General features: G+C 43.9%; 1 protein-coding gene across 1 annotated transcript; it reads right to left on the bottom strand.

Annotated features, from left to right (window-relative positions):
• Positions 1-1,288: 1,288 nt before the first annotated feature.
• On the bottom strand, positions 1,289-19,667 carry LOC143288704 (uncharacterized). The gene is made up of 4 exons (XM_076597331.1): positions 19,601-19,667; positions 14,459-15,616; positions 9,292-10,232; positions 1,289-1,585 (listed from the first exon to the last, which is right to left on the bottom strand). Exons 1-4 carry the CDS (start codon positions 19,665-19,667, stop codon positions 1,289-1,291), a joined length of 2,463 nt encoding a protein of 820 aa, XP_076453446.1.
• Between the last annotated feature and the right edge of the window lie 2,899 nt (positions 19,668-22,566).

Raw genomic sequence — 22,566 nt, 5'->3', positions numbered from 1 at the left:
CAAGGCACACAACACAGACACTGTGTGCGAAATAAATAAATAATAATTATAATATAGAAAAAGGTAGTAGTAATAATATTAGTAATACTAATAAAATGATAATAATAAAACATAAATAAATAAATAGATAAGACAACAATGGTGATAAATAAGCAAATAAATGTAAAATATGAAGACACACATTCACACATACACCCACACATGCATAACAGAAATGCACCAGACATGCAGTTTCACATATATGAAAGCACAGTCAAATACATATAAACGTACATGAGCTCCAACACACACACACACACACGCATTACCGTGCACCTCCTCTACCCCCCTCCTCCACACACTCATTTCTAGTCTAAGTATCGCAGCTTCCACGGCACACACACACACACACACACAAACACACACTCACAGAAATGAACACTTACTTGTACAAGCACATATGAAAGCACAGTCAAATACATATAAACGTACATGAGCTCCAACACACACATACACACACACACACACACACACACATTACCTTGCACCTCCTCTACCCCCTCCTCCACACAGCAAGAGAGAGAGCGGCTACCTACTTTATAATGAACATAAAATGAAGTGTTGATTATTTAAGATGAATTTATAATCTTAATTTAAGTCACCTGAAAAGGGTCCGTTTTAGCGAACTTGGCATTGAAAATTACAAACTGCGTTAAATCAGTTTAATGTAGGCAAACACAAATGGAATAGATTTAAAGATGGAATTGCGATGATTCTGCCAGTATATAATACTTGTAGTTTACTGATCTGACAAAAGAGATATTTAATTAAATACGGTGCAGCAGAAACACAAGTTTCAGCTCACTCAATGGCATACAGCGACGCTAGTTGTGGCGTGGTTGTGTGACAAGAAGGACAAAATGATGTAAACTTAGCGTCAGTTGAAATCTAAACTGATGAATGATTAAACTGAAATCATGCATGCTTCTAACTGATTAAAGTGTGTGTGTAAACACAACGAATATAATATTACAGTGAATGACACATAGACTTGATTTAATAGATCTTTAGAAAATACGTTTAGAATGGGCTTTGCATTAAAAAAAAAAAAAAAATGGTGTCACACATTCTGTGCGAGCCCTTGAAGACTGGCAAGTTAGCTGCGAAAAGGGCGTCTGCTATACAGCTTGTGTGTGAAGCAGTATCTGAAGCCTGAGCTGAGCGCTTGGCTACATATGAAATAAAAGCTTTTCGTGATGTTTGTTCTTCCAAAATACGTTTTTTGTATTTCGAGGCGAAATCTCCACGATCATGTTCTTCCATTCTTCTCCAAGTAATCTAAACAGCAGCAGAACTTCCGTAACATGGGAAAGCGGTCCTGAACACAGCTGGGCTGTGACCCGTATTCATTGATGCGACTGACGTCAGATGTGACAGAGTATTCATAAGTGGATTTGTGGAATTTGGCCATGACTGTTGCTTCATAAAGGGCCCCACAGGGCTGCGTTTCCACCTGGAGCTGGTAGTACGCCACATCCAGGTCAATATTAGGGCTGAAGTGGGGCATCCTCCGGTCTCTGTCGCTGGATCTTTGGTACTTCAGGACCTGTCACATCAAACGCTGTGTTAAAGGTCAACATGCTTGCTTTCATTTACTTGCATGTGCTCTTACATACACAAATGTATATACCATATGCATATACACACAAAAAACAACAACACAAGTTAATACATTCACATGCATACAGACACACACACACGCGCGCGTACACACACACACACACACATTCACATGCATACAGACACACACACACGCGCACGTACACACACACACACACACACACACACACACAAGTATCCCACACTTCCCACCGAGTATTTTCTCCCGTTCCATTGGACCTTGGATGGTGGTCTGGAAGCTGGTCATTCAGATGAGACGATCAACTGAAGTCCCGAATGTAGCATATGCACTTAGCGCCCATAAAAGAATCCATGGCAACAAAGGGGTTGTCACTGGCAAATTCTGTAGAAAAATCCACTTTGACAGGAAAACAAGTGCACCTACAGACAGGAAAAAAGGGTGGTGCTGCACAGTAGAAATGGGTTTGCTCTCCTTCAGAAGAGCAGACCGAATTTCACCAAGAGAAATCTATTGCGTCAAGTGAAAGAAAAGCATGTACATGCTTACATTCCTACAAGTATGTAAATGTGCATACACACACAACAAAACAACAACCTTCAAATATATATATGCGCACACACGTTGACACATACACACAGAGAGAACAATATACAGCATTATACTTTTACACAGACAAATTGAGTTGAAGTTGAGGTGATCCTCATAAGACTGATATTCTACATGGGTGTTGCCTTGCGCTGAAAGAGGACTTCAAAATAAGATGTCTGTCACTTGTCTGCCTTCACTCAAAAACAGTTTGACTGACAGAAACATATGACCAAATTTGAAGAAACCTGTTTCATATATCATTGGTAAAGTGGCCCTTCATTCTCCATTTTCAAATAAAAAGTCTGGTTAAAGATTAAGATCTTAAGACCCCTATACTTTTGGCTTTGTGTCTAACCACTCGTGTGTAACGAATCTGTGGAAGTACTAGAACAATGGACAGAGCTTGGACAAGGGAACACCTGTGGATGCCATCTACCTGGATTTCTCAAAAGCTTTTGACTCAGTACCACATCAGCGTTTAAGAAAGAAGCTAGAAGGCTATGGTATCTGTGGTAATGTGTTAAACTGGATCAACGAGTTTCCTACTAGACAGAAAACAGAGGGTAAAAGTCAACGGCTCTTTATCAGACTGGAAAGACATGACCAGTGGCGTACCCCAAGGCAGTGTATTAGGGCCCGTTCTCTTTGTATTATTTATCAATGACCTACCAAATGAAGTCAACAAATGTTGTAGCATGTATGCGGACGACACAAAGCTCTATGGACCAGCAGATGAACATGAGGATTTACAGATAGACTTTGATCGCCTAGTGGACTGGGTCGATAAATGGCAGATGAATTTCAACACAGGAAAATGTAGTGTGCTACACTTGGGAAGCAAAAACAAAAGGCATGAATACAGCATGAGACTACATGGAAAGAAAGAACGTGTAAAATTAAGATCATCTGAAGTAGAAAGGGACCTTGGAGTCGAAATCGACAGCCAACTAAAATTCACGAAACACACGGAAACGCAAGTCAACAAAGCCAACAGAATACTTGGTCTCATACGCAGATCATGTGTTCATTTGGACAAGGACTCAATGAGATCCTTATTCATCGCATTAGTTAGACCGCACCTTGAGTTCGCGAACTGTGTTTGGTGGCCATATTATGAAAAAAACAAGAACCAAACTGAAAATATACTACGTAGGGCTACAAAGTGTATTCCTGGACTACACAACGTGGGCTATGAGAAGAGGCTGAAAATCACTGGTATCCCCAGCATGAGCTATAAAAGAATAAGAGGCGATTTAATTGAGATATACAAGTATACCCATGGACTGTACAAGAGTGCCTCTCCTTTCGTACTAAATCCGAATGGACCCACCAGGGGTCACAGTTTCAAACTCAATAAACAGTTCTGCAGCAAGAGTCTCCGAGAAAACTTTTTCACGATCAGAGCAGTGGACATCTGGAACATCTTGGACGACAATTTGATAAACGCAAAAACATATCAACAGCGTCAAAAGTATAATAGACCATGTCTTCAAAGACCACATGTTCTGCAGTGACCTTCGCCATCCGCTCCGAACAACCTAAGTCGTGCCCGCTGCCACCCACCACTGTCACAGACTCGGCTGTAGCTTAGATACAGTCAAAAGATCGTTTAGAATTAGCTTCACAGTCAGGTAACTTAGCTCTGATCAAAAGACCAGGAAAAGGCCTTGCGGCCTACGTTTTTTTTAAGCTGAAATACTATACTATACTATACCATACTATACTATACCATACTATACTGAATCCTTACGTGGAAAGGTTCTGTGAGCATGTGTATTTTTTGCTCCTGTTGAATTCCCTACATTACAGAGTTCAGTAATAATGATAATATTATGGTTTTTTAAGTCTTGTTCAAAAGCATCGCCTGGGGAATCATTGAAATGTCACTGCCTAAAAATGAAATTTAGAACTGCTAACTTGATCTGAATGTTGTTATCTCTACTGCACACAGTTTGAAACCTGACAGTCTCATGGACTGAGTTTAGTAACGCTGCAAGGTTTGCGGACTGGGGCCGCTTCACCAAAGTGTGGGTCTTAATCACGAACGTATACAGAGCCATTTTAAGTCCGTGGTCTTTATACCAAAACAATGTAAAATGAAGTTATTTTTTCCTAAATTGTAAAAATGCGGAAATCCATACAACACAGAAATACTCTCACCAATGCAGTCTGTGACAAAGCACCCAAAGCTGCCAATTACTGGTAAGATTTCTCTCGGAATCATGGGAAAGCAAAGAAAACGTCTATAAAAAAAAATAATTAAAAAAAATTAACTCAAACAATATCAGTTCCCTCATTCTACCACCCAACCTCCTTCTGTCTGTTTTATTTCCTTAACCGTTCACTTGCTTGCAGGCTGCAACTCCCTCGTTCGCTGATACAGCAACGAGTGGACTTTGATGTCGTTAACATCGAACATTACCGTTATCTTTTCATCCTTACATACCCTCACGCTAACTCCGCTCTTCGTTCTGACACCCGTATGCTTGAGATCCCCCCCCCCCCCCACCACTGCTCGACCCAAAACGTATGGCCAACGCAGTTTTTCATACCATGCCCCCTTTCTTTTGAATCAACTTCCTCAGCCTCTCCGTCACTCATCTTCGCTGCTTTCTTTTAAATCCATTCTGAAGACCTACCTTGTCCCTCCTGAATAATTCTCAACAGCTCATCCCTTTCCAGTATGAACAAAAATAACTACAAGTGAGTGAGTGATTTTTTATATACTTTTAGAAATTTGATTGTGTACTATTTACGATTGTGTGCTATGCTTTGTGTGTGTGCGCGGGCGCGTGCGCTTGTGTGTATTGTGTGTGTGTGTACGTGTATGCATACATATATATATTGGTATTGACACGTAGCTATATTGACAAGTAGCGATAAAGAACAATATATAATTTCGCCACATACACACACACACACACACACAAAAGCTATCGACACGTACCGTCATTGACACGTAGCGCTGTTGACAGGAAGCGCTACTGAGATTAAAAATGAAAACAGTAGTGATATGGACATATAGTGCTATTTGAACTTGACTTATAAACCTTAAAGTATAATGTCAACAAAATATTCTGTTCTGTGCTATTCTATTTGTAGCGCTTTCAGGATATATCCGAACTTTTCCACATTCAAACATTTCTGACAAATTTTTGTCTGATAATCAGGTTTCACGAATTCTAGACCTTTGGTGTAGAGTTGAAAGGAAAACCAAGTGTAACACAACGTAAAAGGTGTTGTTCAAGTGTCCTGCCATATTTTTTTTGTTTGTTTGTTTTTTGTTTGTTTGTGTTTTTTTTTGCCCCATCATCTGCACCGTTTCAGTGGCATTACTCCCACGCCACTCATTTTGATTCCCCCATACACGACCACACCCGGGTTCGTCCGTCACAGTTCCAGCGTCGGCAGTCTGCAGGGAATCATCGATGTTAGGTCGCCAGGAAGCCACGCTACAGAGGAGACCCTGCACTGCTGCTGAGTCACTTCGGTGGTGTTCAGTGGTTCCTGTTCTGATTTAACGTACTTAGGACACCACCTACTAAGCCCCCTACTAACGACAATAATGGCTTAGTCGTGGAGCCAGACTGAGTGAGCGTCCCTCCCAGAGTGGAGACCGCCACCACGTCCCTCAAACAACAGCCCCCCCATGAATCTACCGACACTGAAGACATTGACAGGACTCACCCCAAGCACGGAAGAGGAGGGGTATCGAAACTGAGGTCACCACGAGAGCAGGGCATGAAAGGCCACTGACTTTGATGACGATGAAGGAGAAGGAGGATGACGATGATGATGACGATGATGCAATGGAGGTCCATTCTGGTTTGGGTCTGCGTGACAAGGCTGTACGCTACGCTTCCTGTCATAATGATATCCCGGCCAGGCCCGAGAGATACAGACATTTGCAGTGTTGGTCAGGTAATTAGAGCAACACACCCAAAGACGCATCCTTGAAGTGGATGTCACTCGACTGTGTGGTCCCAGTCTCCCCGTTTAAGCCTACAGCACACTCAACTCTGGGTAGGAGCCGGCCGGGGGCCGAAAAACCTACCTCCGCTGGGATTCGAACCCGCGTCCTCCCAGCCGTCAGTCCGCGGCGCTAACCACTTCGCCACGGCGGCTGGTTCCAGTTACTGTTTTAGTTTTAGTGACTGTTTTAAGGAAGCGTCAAAGACCTACCATGTAGTACGGAAACCGACATATGTATATATATATATATATATACCTTTTTTTCTTTTTTTTTTCTTTTTTGCTGTCCAATCGTCTGCACCGTTCCGGTGGCATAGTTTCTCCCACGCCGCTCAGTCCGAGTATCCATACACAGCCACACCGGGGTTTGTCTGCCGCAGTCCCGGCGATGGCAGCCTACAGGGAACTATCGATGTTAGGTCCCCATGAATGTTAAGACACTGAAGACCTTGACAGGACTCTTCCCAAGCACGGAAGTGGAGGGGGATCGAAACTGAAGTCACCATAACGGCAGGGCATAAAACGCAACAGAATTTGAAACCAATACTTTTTTTTGTTGTTGTTGGTTCGATCTGATCTGGCCAAGTGTATGTACATGCTTGACGAATTTGCAGACAAGGTTCCCTTCAAAACGTTTGTGACTCAACATGTAATCACATCACACGGGCAGGGTAATTGTATTTCAAAGGGGGTCGTTCACGTTACTAAATGTGATTTTTCGTAAAAGAACAAATAAAATTCTAAGAGTAGGAAGGCAGATTTCCTGTACAAAAGTATTCCTCATCTTCCTCCTCAAACATCAGACTCCGACAACTCTCCCACGCCACACAGTCTGAAGACCCACCTTTCCCCCTCCAGATTAATTCTCAACAGCTCATCCGTTTCCAGTATGAACTAAAATGACTATTTGTGAGTGAGTTTCGATAGTTTCAGGTTTGTTGGTGGTATTTTTCATTGTGTACTGTTTACGATTGTGTGCTATGACTTGTGTGTGTGTGTGTGCGCGTGTGTTTGTGTGTATTGAGAGGGGTGTGTGTGTGTGTGGGGGGGGGGGGGGGGTGAATAGTTTTCAATGATGTTTGGTATCTTGTGTTCAGTTTTTGATATTTACATATGTGTTCTATTTGTAAACGCCTAGGGCTTATTTTCAAGATTAGGCGTAAATGCTCATAATAACAATAATAATAATGATAATAATCTTCGGGGGAAAAAAGAACAAAACGCGCTGAACTGCACAAATCGTATGTAGAATCAATGTAGAACTGACTGGCACGTCTTTTTTGTTATGAAAATTAAGATGAACACGATGAAACGCAGCGAAATAATCATGCCGTCTTGCAAAAATTTATCAGTCGGACATGTCAATCCTGCTACTGTCAACTGCGACGCATCAGTTCCATTCGGAAATATCTGTCCACTGATGCAACATCTAGAATTGTCGTTTCTCTCATTCTCTCTCGCATTGACTACTGTAACTCTCTATTGTCTGGTTTGCCTGCTTCATCCATTCAGTCCCTTCAGTGCATACAAAACTATGCTGCCCGACTCGTCCTCAGTAAGAAAAGATCTGAGCACATCACTCCTTCTTTGCAACATCTCCATTGGCTCCCTATCTCACACAGAATAAAGTATTAGATCAGCACTCTATGTTATAAATGTATTCACAAATCTGCCCCTTTCTATCTTTGTGGCTGCCTTCACCTCTACACTCCATCTCGCTCTCTACGATCGGCTTCGGATCCACTATGTTTACGCATACCCAGATTCAAACACTCCACTGTTGGACGCCGTTCATTCTCTGTCTCTGGACCTTGCATTTGGAATGAACTTCCTCTCGCTTCTTCAGGTCTCCGGCCGCATTCAGCTTTTTCAAGTCTGGCCTTAAAACCCACCTCTTCACAAGAAACCCTCCCTCCCCTGTCTCTTCCTTGTCTTTAGCTTCTTCAGTTTTAGAGTTATGCATGCGTGTGAATGATTGGTGCGAAAGTGCTTAGATTTGTCGCTGCACAATATTCAGCGCTATATAAATACTATTATTATTATTATTGTTGTTATTATTATTATAAATCTAAAAGATATAACCTCGGTCGAGACTTCCAAAAGAACATCATTAGCACTCCCGTGTAATTTTTTTATATTTTTTATAATTTTTTTAATCTGTTTCATTTATTTATTTACTCATTCATTTTCATCGTTTATATTGTTGTTGGTAATATATCTTTCATATCATTGCTTTTTCTACAGTTAAAAAAAAATCTATTTTTATTTGTAGTTCTGTTTTAATTATCATTTTCTATTTATGATTAATTAATCGACTGATTGATTATGTATCTTCTTTTTTTTTTTTTTATCTCGATGTATTTCCCTCAGGGCCTCAACTGATCTGAACTTTCCTGCCTGAGTGCACAGCGCCTAAATTTGCTGTACACTGATCTTCTTTTGAACAGATCTTGTCACTCAGTGTAACGGATGAGAATCTGAAGTGTCTCCTCTGCGGAATGTTTCAGAACGAATGCTGTCGACAAGGAATATTGCATCGGCACTTTACGTCACTCGGAGGGATGGTCGGGGATCTGTTATTGTTTCTGTCTGCAAACTAAGAGAACAGCAGTTCGAGGATAACGGCACCACATGTGTGCATGACCAATTTTACCCTCAGTACTTGGGCACCCATGTCTGTTTTCTGCGATGCGCGTGATGGGTATGTACGTATTTCCATAACTAAATGGAACATGAGAAAAAGATTACAGGATGTTTACCAGGCATACTCTATCTTTCTCATGTGTTCAAATTTGAAGGGGATCAATACATTAGCCAGGGTCTGCACAAATGTTGACCTGGGAGATTAAAAAAAAAAAATCTTCACCGTTAACTGAGAAAGAAAAGAAAAGATCAACGTTAACCCACCAGATGTTAATACCAGGATCACACCCAGGACCCTCGGACATAAAGCCCACCACTGAAACCACTGAGATACTGTGCATATCAAAAGTGTGGCAATGCTGAAAATATAGGGGGAGCACACCATCTCATTGGGGAGGATATACTGTGTACATCAAGTGTGTAGCGATACTGAAAACAATGGGGAGCACACCCTGTGATGAACCTACCATCTCATTCGGGAGGACCATGAAGACGCTGAGCACCTTGGCCAGCTCCAGCCTGGCACACTGCTGCCTCTTGGAGTGCACCTGAGCGTTAAGGTACCATATCAGTGCAAATGTCACCGGCTTTACAAACTCGTCCTCAGGGTCCAACCTCACCTGGTGAAGACAGGTACACCAGTGCATGCCGATACCGGCATCTTCGCAGGTCCGTTCCACCGGGATTTCGCGCAGCAGGCTGATCCCCGGAGGTATGGACTCTCGCCGGCCGATGCCAGAGAGGTCCGAGATATCTAGTAGGGTTTCGTGAATGTCGAACGGCGTGGACAGGCGCTGCGTGTTGGTCATCAGATTGTGGTGAAGGTCGGGGTACCTTTGGCGGAATTTTCTGGGGAATGCTAAGGACATCAGCGGCAGTCTCTCTTCCAGCTTGCCCTGAACAGTGCTTCGCACTTTGCTGTAGCGAGCTCCGTGGTCGCCAAAGATGATAAGTACCGTGTCTTCTAATATCTTCTGTTGTCTCAGTCGTCTAAGGAAGCCGACAAGGTCACTGTCGATATACTGAGCCGGGTTGTTGTCATCGTGTGACAACTCAACGTGAAAGCCAAAGGCAAACCGGGACACATTGTTGTACTTGATGAAGAAGTCTTCCAGGTAGGTCAACATGAACTGATGGTTTGGCGTGTTGCCGGTGCAGAAACGCTTGCTACCCCGCCGTAGGCTACTGCGCAAGACCGACAGCCAGAACGTGCGCATGTAATGGTCTGTAGGGGGGTCCCTGAACCCCTTGAGACGTCCATTGAAGACGGAAATGATCGGTTTATCTTCAGCGAAAAGAGTGGCGTACCCCTCCTCCCTAAATCTTTTCCATATCATGGGGTATTCGTCGACCCTTGCACGTGTCAGTGTTGACTTCCGCACATCGGGAAGGTCCATCTCTGTGTATCCTGGAAAATGTAAACATGCTTGTAATTGTCAAGTATGTTTGTAAATTGAAAAAAATCATTAGAGAAGTACGTTAAAAAAAATAATTGTCAGTTTCACCACCTGAAAAGAAACTAGTCTATGCATATGTAAAAAAACAAAAAAAGAAAAAAAAGATCAACACTCACACACACACACACACACACACACACGCACACACACACACACACACACACACACACAACTTTGCCTTTCACAATGCAACAAATTACACTTGAATGGCATTTCTTGATTTGGGAAACCATTATTGAACCCATTCTGTGTCCAGTGTGACAGATACGAAACTGAAGACTTTTGCCATTTTTTGCTTGTCTGTCCAAGATATCAATCCTTGTGTAAAAAATATACTCCCCTCTTTATTACAGATTCCCTTCAAATTTTAAGTCCAGTTGCTCTGCTCAAACCTGTTGGATGATATGATCATCAAATTAGGAAATTACATTAACGAATGTGTAAAGATCAGGTCTGTAATGTTCCTTCCAATAATTTTGCAAAAAGAATACTTGTATGTATTGTGCGTTGGTCCCGTGGTACGTCACGCGGCGACAGTGCCAGGTCCCCTGCCTCAAAGGGGCCCACCCACTGCTACTGGTGAAGTGACCACGAGTGTGTTGGGAAGGCAGCATCAGCAATATTCGAACAGCCCACACCATCAGCCGAGTCTTCCAGCAGCTCCGCTCGTCTTTGCACAGTGGATAGCTGCGGGCTTTTGCAAGAAGCCTGAGCTACAAGAGTTTCTGAGAACCAGGAAGGTGGACATCATCTGTATACAAGAAACACATCCGACATATGCTCATAGCTTCTCTGTTCGAGGGTACGAGCTCTTTTGGCATGAAATAGTCAACCGTTCCAAAGGAGGGGTCATCACCCTTGTCTGGAACTCCATCTCTGCAACTGAGTTAGGAAGGTCAGCTGGCGATACTGAGTTCCTGGCAGTCAAATTAGTAATTGAGGAAAGAGAAATCACAGTCATCAACGTCTGTAGTCCATCTGATCGAGACCTGCAACTACAGACTGTCCCTGCAGTGAACAACAACCTGCTGATAGTCTTATTTCAACTCCCACTCACCTAGCTGGGGCTACCAGGATTTCAGCAACAGAGGGGAAAGTGTCGAGGACTGGGTGACTGAAAACAACTTCATTTTAATCAACAAACCTGATGACAAACTAACCTGCTTGCCCAGAGCCTAGAAAACAGCACACCAGACATCACAGTTGCCACAAAGGATATCCAGAAAATCTGTGAAAGACAAGTAGAAGACCAACTGGGTGGGACCAACCACCTTCCCATTCTGCTTACTCTGTGTCTAGCAGAAAAGTCTACAAACACCTTCAGAGAGCATGAATTACAAAAAAGCAGACTGGTCCAAGTTTTCAGTCTTAACTGACTATTTGTGCCAAGACAGTAGAATAGACTTATTGAATGACCTAAACAGCAAACTCCAGTGCTTCACAAAGTGCATTCTTGTGGCAGCAAAGCAAAGCATTCCAAGAGGGAAGAGACAAATCTACAAGCCCTACTGGAGTGAAAATCTACAGAGCCTCGACAATGAACACACCAAAGCTAGAGACCAAGTAGAGAAGTCCCCCATCACTGAAAACAGTGCCGCCTACAACAGAGCAAGAATTGCCTTTAATGAAACTAAGACTGAAGCAGTCCGCAGGTCATGGCAAGAGAAGACAAGCTCACTGGACTTGGAAAAAGACACAAGAAAGTTGTGGAGACTGACAAAAACTCTCAACAACGAACACCAAGAAACCTGCAGGACAACACTTTTTAACAACAACCTAATTTACACTGGGAAACCAGCAGCCTCCTTGCTTGCCAACACGAAACGAAAAGAAGTCAGGCAGAGCACCAGGAAAGAACTCTCAAAACAGAGGCCACCCCCCTACACTGACTGATGCCTTTACCACCCAAGAGCTTAATGTGGCCATCAGACAACTGAAAAACAAAAAGGCACCAGAAAAAGTCGGAATAACGAAAGAAATGATTAAGCACTTAAGCAACCATGCAAAGCAAATAGCACTGGAAATCTTCCACCTTTCCTGGAACGAAGGGGAATTCCCACACAGCTGGAAGGACGCTGTCATCATTCCTATCCTCAAGAAGGGAAAAGACAGGTTTTTGACCCATCAGTCTCCTCGGTTGTCTTAGAAAAACAATGGAATGCATGGTAAACAGAAGACTGCAGTACCACCTGGAGAAAAATGGCCTCATCAACCCAGCGCAGTCAGGCTTTAGAAAGAACAGAAGCACAGAAGATTAGGTCACTCTGTTAGCCCAGGACATTGAAAACGGATTCCAACAAAAGATGAAGACCTTGGCCATCTTTGTGGACCTGACTAAGGCCTTTGATAAGGTCTGGACAGGCCTTCTTCTCAAACTGCTCCAGAAACAGGTTTGTGGGAGAATGCATTGATGGATCCAAAACTATTTCTTCCAAAGGTCTGCTCGCGTGAAGCTCGAAAGCCACCTATGCAGACTAGTCAAGATTCGAGGAGTCTTTTTCGCCATGTTCATTGACGATGTCATTGACCAGCTATCAATGCATATCTCCAGAGCCCTTCATGCAGATGATCTAGCTGTTTGGACACAAGCAGAACAGATCTCCACAGCAACCTGCAGGATGCAAGTAACCCCGAACAGCATTGTCACGTGGTCAAAGGAGTGGTTGGTCACAATAACAGGACCAAGACAGAAGCCACCTGCTTCTCCCGGTCTCCAAAGAAACAGACCTTCAACCTCCACATTCAAAGAGAGTCGATCCCTCAACAGGACACACCCACCTACCTCAGTGTGAAATTAGACCGCAAGTTATCCTGGTCTTCTCACATCTGCACCGCCCAGAGCGAAGCCATGCACAAGATGGCCGTGATGAAGAAACTGGCTGGCACCAAGTGGGGAGCTAACATGAAGTCCCTAACTCAAGTTTACACATGATCAGTCAGACCTCACATTGGGTATGCCTCCAACGCCTAGGCAACAGCAAGTCTAGCACAGAACCCTTGGCCAAAATCCAGAATGCCAATCTACACCTCATCACAGGTGACATGAAGACCATACCCATCAACACTATGGCAGGGACTGCTGGACTCGTGTCTCTATAAGAGAGAAGAAATGAGAGACTGCCTCGCCAAAGTGAGACGATGAAACAACTTTCATCACACCCTTTGTCTTCAAAACTCCAGGCTGAAGCACAGAAGCACAAACCACCTCGTCAAGGCCCTCCACCAGACTCATGGCCAGTGTTTCCCTGACAGGAACCAACCTGTTGAACCCCTGCAAGAGTTTGAAGACTGGTCACTGGATGTCCCCCTTGTTGTCCTTGACATCCCTGCAATTCAGAGCAAAGGCCGCTTCCTGGATGCTGAACTGAAGCTGCTGACCCTGGAAGCACTGGATAGAGACTACCCGAGCACCACCTGGACCTGTGCATACACAGACGGCTCTGCCGAGAATGCTGTTAGGAACGGGGGAGGTGGTGTCAACATCCAGTGTAGGCATTCCATTGCTACTGGCCTCACCTCTACGAATTTTTAGAGCCGAAGCATCTGCACTATTCGCTGCGGCACAACTCCTCAACCAGAGAGACAGTTTGCCAGACCACACTGTCTTCCTGGCCGACTTCCGATATGTCCTACAAAGGCTCCAGAGCTGAGTAAGAGACACAACCTTGCAAGACATCCCGTCTGAGATCCAAGCCCTAAGTGCCAGAACCGCAATGGTCCAACAGTGGATCCCCTCTCACTGCGGCACTGCATGAAATGAAGAGGCAGACAAGCTCTCCAAAGCAGGAAGCAGGTTCACCCAATCTGCCCATCCCCTTAGCCTTGGGGAGGCAAAGACCATTCTGCATAGCCACTTCAGAAACAGCTAGCGAAAACGGCCACGTCTGGGACCAGAGGAGGACAGCATCCTTGAACTGGTTCGAGGTAAGCAAATCACTTGGAATGTCCCATAGTTGCTATTGTCTACCCCTTCGTTCATATGGGTGTAATGGCCTGTAAAAACGGAATAAATAGCCCAGCAAATCACTTGGAATGTCCCATGGTTGCTATTGTCTACCCTTTCGTTCATATGGGTGTAATGGCCTGTAAAAACGGAATAAATATGTTTGTATTTGTACACACACACACACACACACACACACACACACACACACAATCACTTTCCACATACTCCAACCTGTGAACATGGGAATGATGGCAGCCGTGGTAGCATCGCCAACAATGTTGTAGTTTTCCAAAATGGCTGCTCCCAGCTCTTCCTTCAGAAACCTGTAGGTCTGGGGCAGTTTCCGTTGGGAGCTCAGGTGAGACATGGAATCCAGCGCAAACATGAGCACGTTCAACCTCATTGATTCTTTACCCTGGGACACTGCCTCTGCCTGGGCGATGCGTTGAAAGACGTGCGGCTTGGGATGAACCTGTACGATAAACTGATCAAAGTCACCATTGGCTGCATGTGGGTCTACAAACCTAGGAACGTTCAAGTTTTTGTTTTCTTTAAGAGTGGAGTTGAGAACACATCGGATGCGTGCAAAGTCGTGTGGAAAGCTGGTCTCAAAAGATGGTGATTTCTTAGTCTCATATGAGGCATAAGAAGACACCCAGTCATTCACTCTTTTGATGTGATAGAATGCACACTCCCCAAGAAGAGATGGAGACTCTACCACAGAAGTGTTCAGCACCAGAACCCCGTTTTGGGAATAAAACAAACCCTGCCCCGTGCAGTTCAGTGGAGGCATGTCATGATAGGCAAACTGATTGGCGTCATGTTTCAGGTCCAGTCTGGGATGAATGCATCCCATCTGGCCTGTTTCTGTCTGCATCCTCAAGTGTTTCTGCAAAATTTTGGTAAAGATGGTGACATGCTTTCGTGTCTCCATGTGGACGGTCGTGGATGGGTTGCTTTCATCTCCTGACGTCTGGCCGTCTGTCTCTGTCTGCATCCTCAACTGTTTCTCCAAATTTTCGTTCAAGACGGTTTTATGCCTTCGTCTCTTCCTGTGGACCATCATCGGTGGGTTGCGTTGTCCTCCTGGTGTCCTGTTATTGCTTTCTTCTGATATCCTGTTATCAACAGCATATGGGGGCAGCCTTTCGTTCAGGGAGACCTCCATGGCTGGTTTGTCATGGACTGTGGTGCTGAAGTTGATGCTGATCAGCACCATCAAAACACCCACGACAGTGATGGCCAGAACGAGATGCCTGCTGCGTGAGAAGAGACATCTTGCACTGCACAGCCAACTTCTGCTCCCGCAGCGCCAGCACTCCGACCCTGGACACTCTCCTGTACTCCTCTGCATCATACTGTTGGTGAAGGCCTGGATTTCCCTCAAACCTGAATGGAACAAAAGCAGTGTAACAAAACAATGTCATTTTCGGTTTCCTTTTTCTATTGACTTTGTGGTTCACATCAAGTTGACAGACGAAATACAAACATCATTACATCGGCCAGATGTACCAAACAATTAGGTAAAAAGATAAATACCAAGCATCTCCAAACAATCCATTTGACTAAACTGTCTTTTTAAATTAAGCATGTTACACACCAGTCTGTACATAACCAAACAATCCATGTTATTGAACTGTCTTTTTAAGCACGTTACACAACAGTCTGAACAAGATTCAACGCAACAAATTAAATGCAAAACAAAAGAAACAGAAAAAAAGAACAAATATCAACTTTTGCTAAAGAGAGAGATGCATGAACAGTAAATGTTCCTCAAAAGCTAAAGAAGGTGACAGGGTGTGAAGGTAAAGCTTTTAAAGCCTGAATATTTATTTTTCACAATTCCAGGTGCAAAATAGGCTATGTCAATTAATTTCTCAAGATTTCAGCTTCAAAGTATGCCTAAAAAATAATATATAATAAAAGACTTTAAGCCACAATATTCACAAATATATCAAACTCGTATCTCTCGGGAAGTCTTGAGCACCTGAGGCTTCAGTATTATTTTCCATCAGAATTCAGTTTTCATAATATTTCTTTTCTTTCTTTTGTTTCCCCCCTAAAAGTGAGGATACAGCAAAATCATCAATTGGTATAAATTCTGTACTTACTAGAAATGACTTTTGAAAATATTCTGAAAAAAAAGCTGCCATTAAAACCGCCTTAAAATATGAAGGAAACGGGGAAAAGATGAAGCAAACAAGAAGGGCATTTTGGACTCGAGCGTTTTCGTTTTTGTGAAATATGTGAATGGAGACTCCCCAGGTGGCGACTGGGGCACAGTAAGTGTACTACTATAAGCCGTTCAGAGAATTCTGTAAATGCATACCATAGAACAACATGATTTATTTGGCATACTCTTGGCATGACTTCATCCATTGTACTGCGTTGTGAAGCGACATTCAAACGTGTGTCCTGAGTGTGTTAAAAAAAATATTGTTAACAACAGTCAAGTGATGAAATTGTGACATGACGAGCACTACCTCCAGGTATATCTGTATCGCAGGAAAACCCACAAAAGGAAAACAATCATTAACACCATCTGTAAGTGACTACAACAGGCAGGAGCAACGGTATACAGTGAACACTCTGGACACAGCTAGATGATCTCGACTTCGCTGACGACCTGGCGCTCCTGTCACACAACCACAGCCAGATGCAGGACAAGACAACTCGCCTGGAGACCACGTCAGCCAGGACAGGGCTCAAGATCAACAAGAAGAAGACTGAGCTGATGAAGAGCGTTGGGTTACGCTGCTGGTCAGGCATCTGCTTGGCAGATGTGGTGTAGCGTATATGGATTTGTCCGAACGTAGTGACGCCTCCTTGAGCTACTGAAACTGAAACTGAGCTGATGAAGATCAACACCACTGCCAACACACCAGTCACAGTCGGTGGAGAGCCCATCAGGGAGGTGGAGTCTTTCATCTACTTGGGAAGCATGGTTGACCGACAGGGAGGCACAGACCGAGACGTCACAGCCAGAATCGGCAAGGCAAGAACAGCTTTCATCATGCTCAAGAACATCTGGGTATCTGGAGCAATCAGTATGAAAACCAAACTCCGCATCTTCAACTCCAATGTGAAGTCAGTTCTGCTCTACGGATGCGAGACGTGGCGGACAACACAGACGATGCAGCAGAAGATTCAGACATTCTTCAACACCTGTCTGAGGCGCATCTACAAGATCTGATGGCAGGAGAAGATCCGAAACGAAGATCTGTGGGAGCGAGCGGGACAGGAACCAGTGGCCAAGCAGATACTGCGGAGGAAGTGGGGCTGGATTGGACACACCCTCAGGAGGCCAGTGTCCAGCATCACACGCCAAGCCCTGACCTGGAACCCGCAGGGAAAGAGAAAGAGAGGCCGGCCTCGCAACAGCTGGAGGCGAGATACCGAGGCAGAGCTGAAGCAGCAAGGGACCAACTGGACTGGAATGGCCAGAACAGCCCAGAACAGAGTGCGATGGCGACGGGTCGTCGATGGCCTATGCTCCACCAGCAGCGATGGGCAAAATGAAATGAATGAATGTAAGTGACTCGTGCATTAGTCCCTGCCAAAACCAGAGCAGGCAAAACAAGAGAAGAAGAAGAAGAAGAAAAGAAAAACAACCAGAGACAGTATGGACAGTGAAAGTGACAAAATGGGCATACAAGAGACTTAAGAATACATTTGAAAAAAACAACAATAACTGAGTAACTTAGCAACAATAAAAGATGATATCCGCGAACACAGAAAATACAGTTTTTTGTGTTGTTGTTTTTTTACTCAAGAAATAAGAAGGACATTCTGTCGACCGAAGTACAGACACTGAAAAATAAATGTAGCAGTGTACCCGAGTGGTGTATTATGAAAGGGGGACGGTACATTCTTTTGCTTGCCTCTACGACATGCCAAATGTTGTGTCTTGATTGATATATATCTGTCAGTGGTTTATTTACCAAAGTTATAACAGGAAAACAGTGCAGTGACACGCAGCGCAAATTTGCTGTGGAGGCACACACAGGACGGTCAGCTTAACTAACGCCGCGAGCAAGTGAAGCTTGCCGTGAAGCGGTCATCGTAGCCAGCAGTTACCGCTTTGCGCTGTGAGTAGTAAAATGGCTGATGGAACACTTCCGCTGGCCTCAGTTTGCAAAGGGGCTCAAAGAAGGCATGCGCTGTCCACCTCAGTATTTTTAGATCAGTAGAGAAGACCTGACACAGGCTAATTACAACCTGCCTCAGAAACCCAGTCAGCATTCAGCAACACTAGCAGTATGGCCATCAACTGGAAGAAATCTGGCAAAGCTAAAAAAAAGAAAATGTTAGGACTCTGAAGCTTGATATTGACATGAACATTGATGATGAATTTGCCAGAGCCATGACTTATGAAGAAGAAGAAAAAAAACTCGCAAGTCATAGTTTCCTGCTCTGATTCTTCATCTTATAATAACTCTCTCTCTCTCTCTCTCTGTGATTTTCACCTGATTTTTGTCATTGATATCTTTTTTGTTAATAGTTGTGTGTTCATGTGTTCTTTTGATGTAGTCCTACCCCCCACATCCCTCTTTTTTCCTTTCCTTTTTATACCTCAGGGCTTGGTGGAAAAAAGCATAGACTTTGTTTATCTCATTACCCTGGTAAAATAAAATTTCATTTCATTTCGTTTCGTTTCGTTTCTCAGTCTCTGTTAGACACAGACAGACAGACACTCTCGGCACTCACACACACACACACACACACACAAGTGTCGTTTCTGTTCCAACGGGAGTTGTGAACGGCTGTTTTTATTTATTTATTTTTTAAGTCTATCCATTACCCTATGCCCCCTCCCCACACCCCCTTCCCACTGACGTGCAACATATCACTGGCCTTTAAAAAAAATGGAGGGAAATGAGGAAAAAGAGGGGAGGGAAAGGGCATGGGGGTGGAGGGGGATGGGGGAGAGGGAGAAAACTGGAACAATTAAGAGGTTTACGTGTGTTAGCTTGTCCATTTATCGACTAGTTCATATTTCAAGTTGCTGGCTGATTAACTGGTGACTCAAGTTGATCGATTGATTGATTGATTGACTATTTGTTTTTTTGTTTGTTTGTTTTTTTACTGACCATTTTTGTCAACTCAAACTGATAAAACATTTAATGTCATGGTGTACTTCTTTGTGAATGTTTTTTTGGGAAAAAGTCACCGAAAAATGGCCCTGTATACACACAATCATACGTTCACACACATATTTTATAGTACATCAGTGCTTAGACGGACTAAAACACCAACTCACACAAACAACTATCAACACACACACACGCACGCACGCACACAAACACTGCCGGGCACGCACACAACCACACACATACACACGCTTTCGTATTCAGACACTATAAGTATGCTAACTTGTAACGTCTTTACTATGTGCTCCCACGATCAGTTCCTGAATTATAACCCCCTTTGGAGCTATCATTGTGTATGCCTCTGTTATGATCACGGCAATTCATTCTTTTTTTCTTTTCTTTTCTTAAAGATCTAATGACAACTGTTGTTGACAAATCAGTGGAACCTGCATATCATGTCAGTTGTCTTTTTTCTCTCTTTTTTCCCCAAGTCTTTCCCCTTCCCCCTCCCCCACATCCGCCATACTGATTGTGCATGGAAATGACAATACATTTGAAATTTTACGCCTACAGCAATGATATCTGTATACATGTAAAAACTGTTCGAAAGTGTTGTGGTTTGTTTGATTCCAAGGGAGAGAGGGGAGCAGGCAGGGGATATAGGACTGACTGATGATGCACACTCACACTCACTCACTCTCTCTCACCAACAGCAGGGCCACATGGAGTGGTTTTTATAGTGTTTATTTTACAGTACAGCACACACACTAAGCAGATAACCCTACTTAGCAAAAGCAATACACACTAAGGCAGCACACACTGCCTACTTCAAGTACTCTCTAGAAGCAGCACACAGTAAAAAGTTCACCCTACACTTAAAGCAACACCTACAAGCAGCACCTACAAGCAGCATCTACAAGCAGCACACCTGGAACACAAACACACAACCAAAACCCAGGTCAGGTAAAATCTCAAAATACCTTGACATCACTGACATGAAAGCTCACTTGTCCACCAGTATGCACCCCTCTCACACATAAATCTATGTGAGGTAATACAAACTTCATCAAGCTTACCTGCCACCAACAGTGACATACCATAGTGCGCACCATACCTTTGACTGACCAATAAAACCCAGAGTGTTCAACTCATGTTACCCATCATACAATAAAACTGTGTGTTACCATGACCAAACAAATCTCCTCTTTGCCTTCATAGTGTCCCACTGACACAAGTACATGTGTGGAAATCGTTACTTCCAACATATCTCTGGTAAACAGCAATGTGCAACAACATAGCACTGACCCTCAATGCTCTCATAGTTTACCAACTCATTAATCACATTACAATGTGCTTTCCCACTTTGTCTGAACAAAGTAAACCACTGACACATAGCACAACTCCTACACATGTTACCACAACTACCAACAAATCAAACATGTGTTCCACAACACTTGCTGTTACCCCCATGCGCACACACACACACACATGAAAAACCCTCAACACACACTGACAATGTGTTAGCCTATAGATCTGTTCAGTTCACACTGAACCAACAACACCTACTTTTTACAAGACAAGTAAGTAATACATCAAAAATGCAGAACAAGATATCTGTAACAAAACAGAAGAGGGAGGGGGGAGGGGGGGACTCAAAAGATATAGGCCAGTACTTCCCTCCACACATTAACCCCTTTTCTTTCCGCAAGCCACAAGATCAACTTAAACTGGCTGTCCACCGACACAAAATATTGTTCCCCAACACAACTAAGTTATCAACATAACATAAAACCATTACAAGTCATGTACTCACAGCCCAACAGGGATTTCCTTGCTCCTCACATCACTGATCAGTCAGTCAGCCTGTGTCAGTCAGTTTTTCTGGGAGACAGCTGAGAATTGGCTGTGCTGAGTGGTTTTATCCCTTCCCACAACAGACTGTGCATAATAATGCAAGCTACAACACTCACTCCCCCAACTAGTTGAACTGAAATAACCAGTCTTTGCTTGTCCTAATGACGCTACATGAATGACTGACAGATTCACTGCTTAATCTCAATTCGTCCAATTCAACAGATTGATCTGATTTGCTACAATTCAGCCCACTTGTTTCTACACACATTTTGTGATGACAAGTTCACCCGTTTACATCATAAAGAGATTGGGGAGACAAGACAATACAACTCTCAGCATGTTAGCCGGCATGATCAAAGTTCACATTAGCATAAATTCTTGCTAGCTTACGTTCCGAAGTCCCGCCATTTACCTCCTCAGCTGTGTTTGTGAAAGGGGAGATGGGGAACGACTTGAAAGACAGGCCGCCACACGGGATGTTCTGACATGCCGACACTTTCAAACACTTGAACTTCAACTGGAATCAGACGTTTTAGGCCTGGAATGCCTGTTCGTCGTTCAACTGGATACAGTATACCAGCATGTGTGGCCTAATGATAGCATACTGGATCATATATCCTTGGAGAGTTGGCCCAATGAGCGTCTAACCTAGTCTTGAAAGATAACATGGTTGGGGCAGTCACAACACTGTCTGGCAAACCGTTCCATTTATTAACGACTCGCTCTGTAAAGAAGGAACTGCGCACTTTCAGTCTGCAATGTGATTTATTTAACATTAAACTGTTGCCTCTTCTGTCTCTACTTACTGCAGGTGATAGCTCAGGATGACATCTTAGTTCAGCACGGGGATTGCGGCAGATATCACATAACCGCACGTGTTTTAACAACTGGGCCAGGTGACGTGGCGTTACTGACCAAAGGCTGCCAACTGGTGTGTGTGGTTCGTCCGTCGGGATCGACGAGGACCATCTAGTCATCCTGTCTGCATTGCTCTGCTGCAGCAATTCTGTTGGCCTCACAGGATTTGGTGCCTTTGTGGACAGCTGAATGCCACTTTGGTCTGTCCATTGCATTTAGCTCCCATGTGTCATGGCTGATGTTGAAGGCCTTCAGAGAAGCTTTCAGAGTGTCTTTGAAGCACTTCTTTTGGCCTCCATGGGAGCCGGTGGTCTGGCATGTGAACTACATGGCCTGCCCAGTGCAGCTGGGCCTGCATCAAGATGGTGTAGATGCTGGGCACGTTTGCATGAGTAAGCACTTCTGTGTCAGGGATCTTCTCTTGCCACTTTATGCCGAGAAGTTTTCTGAGGCTGATGGTGTGGAAGTGGTTCAGCTTTTTGGCGTGGCGTTTGTAGACCGTCCATAATTCACATCCATATAGCAGTGTGGTGAGAA

The sequence above is a fragment of the Babylonia areolata genome, chromosome 13 (assembly GCF_041734735.1).
Source record: "Babylonia areolata isolate BAREFJ2019XMU chromosome 13, ASM4173473v1, whole genome shotgun sequence".
NCBI lineage: Eukaryota > Metazoa > Mollusca > Gastropoda > Neogastropoda > Buccinidae > Babylonia > Babylonia areolata.
The sequence above is the reverse complement of the archived record's forward strand: the minus strand, read 5'-3'. Positions and strand labels throughout refer to the sequence as shown.